Source organism: Polypterus senegalus, chromosome 15 (genome assembly GCF_016835505.1).
Source record: "Polypterus senegalus isolate Bchr_013 chromosome 15, ASM1683550v1, whole genome shotgun sequence".
Classification (NCBI taxonomy): Eukaryota; Metazoa; Chordata; class Cladistia; order Polypteriformes; family Polypteridae; genus Polypterus; species Polypterus senegalus.
The window spans coordinates 65,315,354-65,330,268 of NC_053168.1; the positions used below are offsets into that span (position 1 = coordinate 65,315,354).

Genomic DNA, 14,915 nt, shown 5'->3' on the forward strand with positions numbered 1-14,915 from the left:
AAATGGCCAAATATTTTACACCTTTGGACAACTGCCAATGCCTCTTAAACATCTTACATTCACAGGTGACGATTTGAGTAGTGGACACTTTGATGTTTATGAATGTTTAAACTCTCAAAAGCTGGATGTGAAGTTATCGATGAAACCAGTTGTATGCTTACAACGCTTGACAGATGCCGAAAGTCTCTTTAACACAAGTCCTACAAATACTAACGTAATTGAAACAAACCATGAAACTCAAACCGATTATGACAGCAGCAATCCAAGCTGTGAGATTTGAGGCAAGATTACTATTCACATGGCCAACTGTACGTTGCATGCTTAAGAGTAAGCTCAGCGCACAGCTTGGTCATATTACAACCGGAGGGCCGAACTGACAACATGGCAAACAAAAAGATCCTTAACAAATAATTATTGATATATTTTCCATCAGTTTAAAAAGGTTTACTTTTCTTCTTAATAAAAATTTTAAGGTAGTACTTCTCTGCTGCGAAGCGCGGGTATTTTGCTAGTATATAGTATACAGTAATCCCTCGTTATATCGCGCTTCGACTTTCGCGGTTTCACTCTATCGCGGATTTTAAATGTAAGCACATCTAAATATATATCACAGATTTTTCGCTGGTTCGCGGATTTCTGCAGACAGTGGGTCTTTTAATTTATGCTACACGCTTCCTCAGTTTGTTTGCCCTGTTGATTTCATACAAGGGAAGCTATTGGCGGATGGCTTAGAAGCTACCCAATCAGAGCATGTATTACATATTAACTAAAACTCCTCAATGCTATAAGATATGCATCCCGCGCGGAGCTTGATTGTTTGCTTGTCTCTGCCTCTCTCTCACCCTCTCTGACATTCTCTGTGCCTGATGGAGGGGCTGTTTGCACAGAGGCTGTTTGCTTAAAAGATACTGACGCTCCTCTAAAAAAATGCCGCTTTATTGCGGTGCTCGGCATATTTAAAAGCACAAAAGCACACGTATTGATTTTTTGATTGTTGCTTTAATCTCGTTCTCTCTTTCTGACGTTCTCTGCGCCTGACGCAGATGTGAGCAGAGGGGCTGTTTGCACAGAGGCTGTTTGCTTAGAAGATACTAACGCTCCTCTAAAAAATGCCGCGGCAAACTTAAAAGCACAAGTATTGATTTTTTGATTGTTTGCTTTTCTTTGCGAGCGCTCTCTCTCCTCTGAAATTCTCTGCTCCTGAAGAGAAGAAGATCTATTTGCATTCTTTTAATTGTGAGAAAGAACTGTCATCTCTGTCTTGTCATGGAGCACAGTTTAAACTTTTGACTAATTATTTTGACTAGTTATTTCATGTCTAGAGGGGTCTAATAATGTTAACAGTGTGGGAGAGTTTATAATGGCTTAAAATATATAAAAATAACTACACAAACATATGGTTTCTACTTCGCGGATTTTCGTCTATTGCGGGGGGTTCTGGAACGCAACCCCCGCGATCGAGGAGGGATTACTGTATATAAAATAAACAACAACAGGATTGTAGATTGGGGTAGGAGGAGGTCAGATCTACTCAGTAGCACTGCAGGTTTAGATTTAAATTCATTTGATGGAAGTCAGCATTGTACACTTACTAATCATCCAAGTTTGTGGTTATTCCCAAAATATATTTACTTCAGCTTGTTACTGTCTTACTAGATTTTCTTCTGGTTTCTGAGCCTCTCACTCTCTTATTTATTCTACTGTGCATGTAGCTGCATTTCTTTGATGTAAATTCTATGTCTAAAGGAAGGGTTCAAGCATTGAATATGATGTGTAAACACAAATTCCATTGAGTTCAAGTACATTCATTTTTTCTGTTTTAGTGAAATTGAAAACCCTAACAGTTCACACAATATGAAGAGAAAAAATGATAATAAACACAAATAAATAACATCTTGTCTATATTGTTTCAGTTTCAGGCTTCCACATCTAGTTACATTTCTTTAAGTTACTGTGTTTCTACTTACATAAAACAAACTGGTCAGAAGACTATAGGCCTCTGTTCATTACCATTTGCTAGCAATTTATTACAATATTAGAACATTTGGAAAATTGTGACAAATACAGGCCATTCAACCAAACAAGGTCATCCATCCTATTTAGATAGATTGTCCAAAATACCATCAAGTCCAGATTTGAAGGTCCCTAAAGTTCTACTCTCCAACACACTACTTAATAATTTATTCCTTATGTCTATGGTTGTTTGAGAGAAGAAAATATTTTTAACATTTGTGTACAATCTGTCCTAAACAACTTTTCATTCATGTCCCCCATCTTTCTGGCTGAGCGTTTTCTACTGTTACCTCATAATTTTAGCAGAATGTCATATAATGTTCCATTAGCATAGCATGTTCCCATAGCATCAGCTTATTGGGGATACAACAAAATCTTCCAATATCTATGTAGTTATCTAATGCTAACATTTTATTCCAGGTAAGCAAATAGCTATATGAAGAACTTTCAGCTTCACCTCTGTGGCTTTATTGATAAGATTTAATTTGACTTTTGATAATAATCTTACCTAGTTTTGTAACATTTTTCCGTTATGTTTACAAAGTTTGCGATGGGCTGGCACCCTGCCCAGGGTTTGTTTCCTGCCTTGCACCCTGTGTTGGCTGGGATTGTCTCCAACAGACCCCCCATGACCCTGTAGTTAGGATATAGCAGGTTGGATAATGGACGGATGGATGGAGTTTTTCAAAATTTTTCTTTTATCACCCAGTACAGACATTATATACTTTTGTGTTTCTCTGTTTTTTGGAAGATAGTAAGGACTTTTTTTAAACAAGTTATCTTTCATAAGACATCCAGTTGGAAGATTTCTAGGATGTGTTTTAAAAACCAGTAGTGACCAATTAGATGGGGTGTTTAGTGTCTCAATGATTTATTCCCTGCCTAATTCAAAAGACAATTGTTCCTGTGCCAAAGAAACTAAGAATGGACACTTTCAATGACTACGGACTGCTGCCTCTCATTTCTATTGCAATAAAATGCTTTGAGAATCTGGTTCTGGGACACATTAAACAGAATATCACAATTAGTTTGGACCACCCTTTTCCATATCCTGAAAACTGGTTCAGAGAGAATGCCATTTCCCTTGTACTCTAGTATAATAATAGCCGATATGCTAGATTTCTGTTTATAGGTTGCATCACAGAATTTTACCATCAAAGCTAAGCATTAAGTTAATCTGTCTGGGAGTTAGTTCAACCCCCTATAACTGCCTTGTGAACCTCAGAACTGGCAAACCCCAGTAGGTTGGAGGTATGACTTCTTCTGCATTGATTCTTTACACAGACATCCCCAAGATAGTGTACTGAACCCTCTATTTTCTTTCTTCATCTATGAATGTGTGACCAAGCACATGTCTAGCTCTGTCATTAATTTGGTTATGACAATAGGCCTGATTCCGAGCAATGATTCTGTGTCTTACAGGGAAAACAGTTGCTTTCTGACAAAGAGGTGACAGAACCAAAATCTCTCTTCTTTAATATCAGAAAAACCAAAGAGTTGGTCACAGGTTTCATGGAGCAGGTGCAAACCAAATCCTCTGTATTTAAGAAGAGGTGCAGTGAAAAGGGTCAACAGCTTTACTTTCTTGGAGTCTCCACCACTGAAGATTTGAAGTGAATAAGTTAATGTCAGCTGTGATCAAGAAGGTTTACCTTTACATGCTTACATTTCTGAGGAAAGCCTGGATGTCTCCATCTATGCTCACAAACTTAAACAGATGCACAGTATGGTTGCTGCACTGCATCCTGGAACAGAGCTGATTCAATACACTTCTGCAAAGCACAGTATGACAGGAGCTCATCTCCCTTTTGCTCTGTTAACATACAGAAAACACACTACCTTAGAAAAGCAAACTGTACTTTTAAAGTTATCAGTGATTATGTACATTGACTTTTCTCCTTCTTTAATTCCAGCAAGAGGTACAGGATCACTGGCACTCACACCATTAGATTAGGGACTGCTATACTCCAGACATAAATATCCACCACAGCCACACATACTGACAACTGCATGAGTGTACCTGAGAGGAGTCCTTGTATATAAACTGTGTATTGTCTGATACTGTTTTTAATGCACAGTTCTGCATTAATTTTCTGTTCTTGATAATGTACTGCTTTCATTAGTCTGTTGCAGACATGCAAGTAAGCATTTCATTGTACTATGTACATATGACAATACATTTGAAGTTGAATTCGATCTTGAAAGCAGACAGAAAACACCAATTCAACATAAGCTATTTTAGTCTAATATTACTTTTTTAACCTTCATAGAACATATTATTATTACTACTAATTATTGATGACAAAGTAATTACATATGAAGTAAATAATTAGTTATATGAATTTATTTTTTGAAAATGTGTCTTGAATCTGCTATATCTTTCCCACATAATGCTACTGGTGTAACAGTGTTAGTTGTATATCCATAAATAGTATTGGGCTGTAGTGTAAACTAGTTATGGACTACTGTTCTTTACTCAAGCTCATCCATCCATCCATTATCCAACCCGCTATATCCTAACTACAAGGTCACGGGAGTCTGCTGGAGCCAATCCCAGCCAACATAGGGCCAAGGCAGGAAACCTCAAGCACAGTTCTGCTAAAGTTACCACTGGCCTTTCCTGACACTTAATTGCATAAAGTGGACTTGAGAATGCTGTTATGTTATGGTGCAAATGATCTGAAAAATGAAATCTTCTTGTAGAATCAGTGGTAGCATTGTGACTTGATTTAATGTGCTGCTGTATAATCGACCAATGGCTCATTCATTACTATTTTCTGTATTATGCAAGATTCTGCAAAGCTCCCAAAACCATGTATTGAAATATTGTACAAATAGAAAATAGATAAGTGGGCAGTTGTATGTGTTCAAAACATGTTCTTGTTTTGTATATATTTGTCCTACTGCTATATATCCTTGCCTTATTTAGAAAAATTATTAAGTTAAAAATGCTATATGATGGAGCCACTTCAAGAGAATTAGACACTTATTGGCCATTTTATTAGTGGCCTACTTTATTAATAGTCCTACTTGGTACAATGTAGGTACTCCTATGTAATACCAGGTAGGATGCACATTTGTCTCTAAAATGTTTGGAATTGTGTAAGGTATCGATTTACTAAGATGATGCAAAAAATTTCTTAGGGATTTTGGTCCTTGCTGACATGATAGTATCCTCCAGTTCATGTAGATTTTTCAGCCAGACATTCATACTGAGCATCTGTGTTTCACCTGATTTCAAAAGTGTTTTATTTGATTTTGACCTGGGGACTCTGCGGGAGACTGGAATAAGCTGAATTTAGACTTATGTTCAAGGAACCATCCTTAGATGATGCTCACTTTGTGAGATATAGCATTTAACCAGATGAACATAAGAATCTGAAATGAGGAGACTGTGGTCATAAAGGGACACATATGGTAAACGACATTGCTTATGTATGTTGTACCAAATGTTACACAGTTTATATAAAGATAGCTAATGTTTCCCAAGAAGACCATCCTCACAACGTTACACTACCACTATCAGCATGTATCATTTACTCAAAGCAGAATGGATCTGTGGGTTAGACCAATTTCTGAACCATCTGCATGTCACCACAGCAGCTGAGATTTTTTTACACCAGATGTAATTTTTCCAAACAACCTGTTTTGTTGATGACATCTCTCCATCTTTCTGTTCTTAGCTGATAAAAGTGGAACCTGATGTGGTCTTCTGCTGTTGTTGCACATCAACTTCAAATTCTGAAACACGGTGCATTTAGAAATGTCCTTCTGCACAGCACACTTGTGAAGAACTGTTATCTAAGTACCTGTAGACTTTCTCTTAGCTTGGAAGATTCTGCACATCCTACTCTGACCTCTTTCATTAGCAGGGTATTTTTATCTACAGAACTAGTACTTACTAGATTTCTTATTTTATTGGAAAACTAGCATAGCTGAAATACCCAGCAATGCCTGGGAGAAGAATGAAGTTTTTTTTTTTTTAAATTGTTTGTGAAAAGTATAATTAAAAAAAAAAACACAACTTTAAAAATAAAAATAAATTAACAAACAATGAAGACTCACTAATGTGCTTGTCTTGCGGACTTGCATGCATGTTATCATCCAGTTGACGCTCAGAGAATGCTGGCAGTCATCTCCAGTTCGCACTCTGGTGGTCGTTCCAAGTGTCAACTGGATGATAATATGCATATAAGACCACAAGATTACACCCCACCCTACCCAGAAGGGGGTGAGTTAGGGTTGATTTCACCCTACAGTATTTTTAGTCGACCAATGAGAATCATGTGTACCAAGTTTCATGAAAATTGGTCCAGCCGTTCGGAAATGATGCTGAAACATGCATACATAGACACACACACACACGTTGACTTTTATATATATAGATTTTCTGTAATTCCTAAAGACTACAGTGCAAGGGTCCAAAAGTTCAGTCCTGAGGGACTTTGGTGACTACAGGTTTTTATTCCCACCCAATTTTTTAGAAGCCAGTAGCTCAAACAACATTTTTTTGCTAGCTCATTTGGTATGGTTCCCAACTCTTAATTGCTTCTTTTAATGTTAAACAGCTGTGTTCACTGTTTTCATTTGCTTTATATTCTCTTAACAAGCTGACAATTGACTGAGATGCAGTTGACAACACAACGAACATTCCAGAATCTAATCTGGTATCATTTAAACTTGCACGTATGGGTGGGTGTGTGTGCATGTGTGAAGGATGAATTTGAATTAAATATTTGAAAAGGAAAGAGAAAAAGTAAAGATGTGAAAATTACTAATCTTCTCTGGGCTATAAATCTATTGGAAGATATCTTTAGAAAAGAAAACATTATAATATAAGAATCACCTAATGTGGCAGAATGAAAACACTAATAAACCTTAAAATTAAACAGCAAGTTCCATGATCAGCAAAGAACAGAGAATATTGGATTAGAACAAAAACCTGCAGCCTTCCAAGACAGAACTTTAAGATTTGTGTTGCAGTGCATAAGGCCTGCTGTTTCTGAGATGATGGAATAACATCATCTGACCCCAAAAGTCGTATCATTGTTGCAATGGTCCCAGTGAAGGAACCAACATATCTGTAATACACATCAGCTTTAACCAAGATCTTTTTTCCCCATGTTACCATCACTTCCTCCTCTAGTACAAGCATAACTCAACATCAAGTCAAATAATAAGTCAAGACAATTTTGCATATTTAAACATATAATTTTGAATCCTTCAAAAGACATTTACCAACAGTAAAGCATTTACAATACACAAGACACTTACAGCATATTCCATATTGCACCAGTATCCACAGTCCCTCTGTTACTTTCACTGACTCACTGCATTTATTATATGTATAAAGTGAGGCATCTAATGATACCAGTCCACTATAACAGCACTGCCCCATGACCCCCCACCCACCATCCCGTTGGAACTATTAGACAGCACTTCATGTCATTCAGGCTGTTGACAGTGTGTTTCACAAGCGTGGTTTACAGCATCCAGGTCCTTTCATCTTCACTAGTCATATGTCCTTGCAGTGAAGCAAAAGATGCAGGCATTAGCCCCCCACAACGCTAACAATCTGTTAATTGAATCCAGATCCTTCATACTGCTTTTGACCTCATTGATCCTCCTTTATATATGTAATCCTCTTAATGATGAGCCAGCTGAACCCCACATTTCACTCAATTGAGCTTCCAACTCAATCGAACCATTGAGTCTTTACTGCGTCCATTGAATAGCATGAGTACCAGGCCAGAGCAACTCGTTATACTGTCAAAGTCACTTAAGTTATGTGTCTTGCCAATTCTGTTTGGTTGAAAAGAAAACCCACTGAGGGGGCAAGAAAACCTTGTTCTTAAGAAAATATGGCCAGGTTTACTCATCAAAGCTAAAATGAGGATTCAAAAAACATCACCTTCTGTGACACATATTGTGCTGTAGTGATGTGCAGATGGTAGTCAGAATTTGAAACAAAGAGATTGCCTTCCTGCCTTGTGCTAACAGTATAGGCTGGTGGTGGTATTATAATTGTGTGGATGTTTTCTTGCATGCCATTTTTCCTTAATAATACTTTAATGTCATTTTATTTGCACAACATACCTAAACATTGTTATTGACCTTGTACATCCTATGGTGGCCACAGTCCCAGTGTTTTCAAATGGATGCTTCCAGCAGAATATTGCAATATGTGGCAAAACACACATCTTCTCAAGCTGGTTCCATGAACATGGCCATACCTTCACTTGTACTCCCATTGGTCTACACAAACCCCAATCTCATTCAAAATAAATCCTTTCAGATTAGGTAGAATAGGAAGTTTATAGCATGAATGTTTGGTTAAAATATTTGCAGGAAATGCATGATGCCATCACTCCAGAATGGAACAAAATGCTTAACCTCAAAGAATTCAGACTGTCCTGAATGCAAAGGGGTCATCCCCAATAGCTACATGGTTAAAAATGACAAAGACTTCCAGTTATATGGATTAGGATACCATTTCAAATTTGGGAATATTACAAGGTGAAACAAAATATCATACTCAACGTATAGGCCATCTTCCCCTCCAGATCTGGTTAAATGACACATGAACCCCTTATTGAGGCAAAGTGACAGGACAGAAAAGGCAGGCTATTACTTAGGATCCTGTACTGGAAGGGTGTCCCACAGGCGTTCATTTACACAGGTACTTACTGCAATGACGCGTCTACAGAAATTCCACTTGAAACATAGCATCGACACACTACAATGACATGGTGAGAAACCTTCCTGAAGGGGCAGCAACCTCTGCTGCTTGAGTGTCAGTGTCTGTGAGGAATGTTACTTTATTAGTAATCAAAGCCAATTTCATGCATGTCTGGAAGCAAAAATTAGATTGGCTCGGTTTGTTCAGACAGTCTAGCTATTTCTGATTTAACTTCAGTCACTTCAGACCTCACTATAGCCAGTGCATGGTAAAAAATCAGCAGCACCAATTCAGCCATAGGGTTAGTAGGTAATAGTGAGGCGGGGATTTAAGAAGAGAGAAGTTTCCATTTTTAAAGCTGTTTAAATCTTACTTGATATCTACCACGCGCCATGTTTGGACATTGAGGACAATGAGGACATAGCGGCCACATTTACTGTAGCTGAAGCCTGCAAACAGTGATTTTGAAATTAACATTAATACCTTCATTAGCCATTTTTTGTGCTTTAAATTTCTATTAGTGCAGTTTTTAAATTCTTTTTTTAAAATACTAGGGGGCTTTGCCCCCTGCTTGCTTCGCTCTCCAACCCCCCACTTCGCATCTCTGCTGCTCACGTATGTGGATTTCACTTTCACCAAACAACAAATCTTTTAATTCTCGCAAATACGCCTCTTCATTGGGAAGAAACACTACTTTTCCCTGATGGCAACACAAATTAGACAATCTACAAGTCTCCAACTTAAAGTTTAATTCCGAACAATATGTTCGATCTCTTTTTGCTGTTCCGTTATTTCACTGTGTAATAATTTCTGTTTTTTTGCACTAATGCGATCTATCATTTTTTTAAGACTTTCAAATTTTAGTACGTTCCTTATCTCTAACCTGCTCTGAATGTGTATCGTGCCAACGTTTTTGAATTCTTTACAATTTTCTACTTTGTCATTTACTCTTTGTCTTTTATTTCCGGCCCTGGTTAAATCGCTTAGCACAAAGTCTCGTCTCGCGGGACATGAAAGTATCTCTCTGAAAAAGTCATGTCACGTCCTAGGATTTTTTTATTATAATAGAGAGATTATAATGTGCAATTTTTATTTATTTTTTCTTACCCATGTGCACCTTACATTTATTTGCATTGCATATGTGTTTTTAATCATTTTAAATTTCTAAACTTTATTCTATTATTGTTTTCTATTTTCTGCATGAATGTTGCATTTATTGTGGTGCTTTATTTAATCTGTTTTTAACAAAATTAAATAATTCATATGTATTAAATTCACCCTGTTGATTTTTATTAATTTACACTTTGCTCTAAAATAACAAACTTTACCATGTTAACACTCGACAGAAGGTGAGTTGGAGTGTCCCATGGAGTTTTTTGCCTGGGGCCCCCAGAGTCTTTACAATCTGATTGATGTTTGGTGGAGTGGTGGCGCTTAGGCTAAGGATCTACACTGGTATCCCAAAGGTTGCCAGTTTGAATCCCCATCACTGCCAAAAGAGATCCTACTCTGCTGGGCCCTTGAGCAAGACCCTTAACATGTAATTGCTCCAGGGGAACTGTACAATGGCTGACCCTGCGCTCTGACCCCAAGGGGTATGCGAAAACTAACAACTTCCTAATACAAGAAATTGTATAAGGCGAAATAAAGAACAAAAAAAAAAAAAAAATGTTGGGTAGCTTGCTAATAAAAACTCCCCATCCTGTTGCTTCACATTTTCTCTTCCTTCCTTCTTGCCTACTGATATTTGACAAGCTCATCTCCTGAATATCACACTGCATTAGCTTTGGCAGGGAGTTGCTGCTTAAACTTTTACTAGTTTTCTTTTTGGTCCATCCTCAGAATATTTTATGGGATTATCAACATCCTAGAGAAATCAAGAGTTGCCAGGCTACAAGACTACTATTTATTGTGATTACAGCATTTCAAGCCCACTATTACAAAAAGAAACAATTACCTTTAAAAAACTTTTTGGCCACCTTCTCTCTGTAGTAGATTCCACTTATCATGTATAATGTTCTTTTACGGACAGAAAACACATTGGTAAAATCCACTTGGATTGTTGTTGGTGTCTCAGGTCATCTTTTTTACTCTGGTGTCATTACAGAATTTTCTTTTAAGTTGCCTTTGGCATTGATAGAGCTTATCACCCACTAGTGGTTCTAGTTTACACACACTGTGTTTATGAAATGCTCTTTATTCAGTGCTATGAACCCCTTTATTTGTATGGCCTTTACATGTCTCTTTATTGCCCCTTCACAAGTAAAGCCCTTCTCCCAATGGCCGTCTAATTCTGTCTATCTGTCTATTACCTTTGTATATTTGAATTGTGCAATTGTGGCATAATACAGTATGTACTGTAGTTAAGGTATGTCTGTGTATGAAACTGTTTTTTTTTTGTACTTGTTTAAAACTTGGAAAGTAACATCCAAAATTTTACTATAAAGGTGTCTGTCTTTTTTTTATTTCTTTTTAGAATATTATGCAGTAATACATACCATATTGTAGTAATATGATGTATACAGTTTTACCAGTGTTGATGATATCACAGTTAGTATAGTTTAGCCCTAGCTAATACATCCAACCATGCTTGGGTAAAGACATTCTCTACTCTTTTATTAAACTGCATGTTAGTATTCTAGGCAATGAAATCAAATAAAAAATCTAAATTTACATTTTCATTCATAGAGGGAATATGGAAATATAGAATTAATCCCTAAGCACATATTAAATGAACCGGTAAGCATTTAGGGCAAACTTTGAAAACAACACTTTAATGAGGACAGTAGTAAAAACCCCAATGGACCAAGCAGCCAACACATTAACTTGGCAGAGATAGCAATCGAGTTTAATTAGTGATAAGTTGTGAACAGGGCAAATGCACTGCATTTTACCCACAGGATGTGTAATCATTTTTAAGCTGCCTGCTTCTCATTTGCTTTGGAAATTTTACAGCAGGTGTGTAGAGAATTCCTGCAACCTTTTTATCACACTAGTGCTTTCATTTTCACTTGTGGGCACATGGACGCCATTTGTTACAAATTTATGACCCTTGTATATAACCGAGATAGCAAGTATTATATTACTGCTGATTAGAAATTCTCAGAGCTTTAGAAATGTCCTCACGAATACATTGCTTGTTTTCTTTTGTTTTCCAACTATGGCTGAAAGTACAGGGTTGTGTGCCTTTTTTGTCGAAAGGACAAGCAAAAAAACCATTGCTCCCTCGAACGTCTTTATTTTCATCTTTTTTTTCTCAACCCTCATTTTTCAGTAAAGTATATTTTATTTTCAAGTCATGTTCATCTCTAGGCTTTAAAAGAGGATCAGCAAAAAGGTGTTTTAAAACAAATGGTTGATGATTAAGCGGAGCAAAGCTGTGGCTTTTTTCTTCTATATTTAAACATAAAGACCTTCAGTCTTTTCTTTCCTGTTGCCAATTCCTTTTCATGTAAAGCAGGTTTTGCAGAAAATGAAATTAAATAAACACAATATGTTGATTCTTTCCAAAAATACATCACTCATTTGTAACTTGAAACTGAAAACCTTCCAATATTTTATTTATATATACATTTCCATTTTCCCCCAGAAATAAAATTTCTTAGTACAGATGACTAATATGCTTCATATTTATATTTTGAAAGGTTAACTGGTTTGTACATATTTCTGTTTCATAGAGTTCACATCTACTTTGATAAATTGAGTCGATCATCTCCATTGTGTTAACCAATAACAAGCAGAAAGAAAGTGACAGACAGACAGAAGGACCGTGAGGTGGAGAAGGGGTTGAGAAAGGAAGAATAAAAGAGAGAGAATGACAGGTACAAGAGAATATACAGCAGCTCGTGTTTCACAGGATAAACTATATACAATACAAATCATTCATACAGTTTGAGCCTAGAATATACATCTCATCACACTGATATAATAAGGTGAGCAGACCTTTCACAACATACATGTCAAATAAAAATGTCATCTTCTGCCCTTTCAAGCCAAGACATAAAAAAATATATATTATTGGCCAGAGAGAGCTTCTTGATTACACAAAATGTTGTAGTAAAACATGTACATTAAGAAAAGACTAACTCACCAGTAGGCTTACCCTTTTGAGAAAAGGGCACCACATATATTGCCTTGAATGCGTCTACTTATCTTTGAAATGCATACTGTCTGAATTGGCGTTATCAGCCTTGATCACCAGTTGTAAGGGTAGGGAGTTTACTCTTGTCTTTATTAGCAGCAGTGAACAATTGTTTTTAATCCAAATGCATCAGTTACATTTTGATTAGGGACACTGATAACCAAATCCAGTAGGACTGCCGGGAGCGCTTTAGGAGTCGGTCTTAAATAAAGAATGCATTCAGACCCTTTGTGTCTTGGAAAACATAAATATTAACTTTCTCTTTCGAATCGAACTGTAGTTTACAGTTTAATGACATGACATAGGGTTCATTTTCTTGTAAAGTCAATGCGTGATTACCTTTATTTCACTGATGAAATTTAAAAGTTAAAAAAAATAAATAAATGAAAAAATATAAAACAGCCTGAAATGAATGTAGAGTTTGCTTGTGTGTTTAAACACTGGTATCAACACTGAAAATTTTTGTGGGAATCCAAAGGAGAAGCTAAAAAGTACCAGAGGAAACCATGTAGATGGTTTTGAGAAATAAATAAGACAGTGTGATATGTGTGGGTGTGTGTGTCTACTTTAATATTGTAACAAATATTTTGGATTCAGTAAACATACCATTTGGTCCTAAATTCCCGCAAACATAACGACAACAGTTCTGAATATTTGGGTTGTCATTTGTAGTCTGAGTTTATTCTAATAATTTAAAAGTGTTTGATAAAATGTTTGCTACACTTTTTTATTTCTGTCTTACAAAGACCACAGAGTGCATCGCCATTACTTTGTGGACACATTCAGGACAGTACAAATAGCCAGTTTATCTGAGGCCGAAGCCATTGTTACATCAACCTTGTACCTCATATCCCTTAACCTCTCACTTATCATCCTGATGGGAAATATGGAGTGTCACTGTGATAATTGTAATCTGGACACACTTTTTGCACTAGTTTGTAATCAGTGCTGTAAAAGGAGATGTAAATACAAATTACTTTAAACGGCTTGGAGCAGAGCCATGACACATGACTTTGGGTCTGCTCCTGGTAGCAGGTTTTTGAAGGGTCGTAATTACAAAGTGTATTTTTAGTTGCTTTGTCAACTTTTTCATACTCAATTCGGCAGTTAAAGGACTTGGAATCTTTGGCATCTATCACAGTTTGTTGTGCCAAATCAAACTCAACAATCTTAGTTGGGGGTACCAAGCTCACAGATACATTCCCTTGTCCGGTGGAGTTGTGCCGAAAGTAGACGCTGAAAGTTCCGTTCCCGTGATCTACAATTTTTCCTGTTATCAGTAAGTTGAGCTTGACTGTTTTGATATTGGAGTGAAAGTCTCCCCAGCCAAACATTTTCTTAAACTTTCCTGTTTTAACAATTGGCCGTCTTTTTGCTCTTGGCCGAGGATCCTGAAGATCTGTAGAGTTTCTTAGCCATTCCCACAAGTCCTGCTCAGAGTAAGGTTCTGGGGTGTCATATCTCAGGTCCAAAGCTGTGGCGTTTTCCTTTCCATGTAATGTCTGTGTCAGCAGTCGGCTAATAGACAAGTCTTTGCTGCTTTCTGTCCATATATGTTTTAATGTCGATTTGGGGCTTCCTGATTTTAGAAGTTCTGATTTTCTTGTGCTTGTAGCATTGGCACAAGTAACCTGCAAAGAAAAAAAAATACAAATTACAAACTATTGACAGTGATGCTTTGTTTTTTTTAATAATGCAAGAAACTACTGGAAATTCACATTACATGCATGTTTAACTTTTATGTACACCAATGTATGTATATAAAAGGCTAAGGTCTGGTTGTGTGTCACATGACAATTCACAAAGTGGTGGGAATAGAACCTTGATCTTGGACTTAATCAAAAGCTTATGAACTAATACATTCTGCAGTTTCAAAACATTTAAGGTGCAGAAATGTCAGCAAAGTTACCTGTCTTTGTGGGTTTATAACAACAAATTGATCACAAAACCAAGGTGACTGATTACATTGGAAGAACACCATAACAGGAAGAAGAAGAAGAGTAGAGCCAAGAGCATCAAGTGCAGGATACAGAATTCAAGAATGTTGTGGAATTGCATGCTGACAACTGTTGTTTGTATCTA

General features: G+C 36.9%; 1 protein-coding gene across 1 annotated transcript in view; it reads right to left on the bottom strand.

Annotated features, from left to right (window-relative positions):
- Nucleotides 1-12,507: 12,507 nt before the first annotated feature.
- Nucleotides 12,508-14,915, bottom strand: part of nxph1 (neurexophilin 1) — a 242,355-nt gene continuing 239,947 nt past the window's right edge. The window contains exon 2 of the mRNA XM_039736948.1: nucleotides 12,508-14,464. Within this exon, the coding sequence (XP_039592882.1) occupies nucleotides 13,703-14,464 (762 nt within the window). The 3' untranslated portion in view covers nucleotides 12,508-13,702. The remainder of the gene's footprint in view (nucleotides 14,465-14,915) is intronic.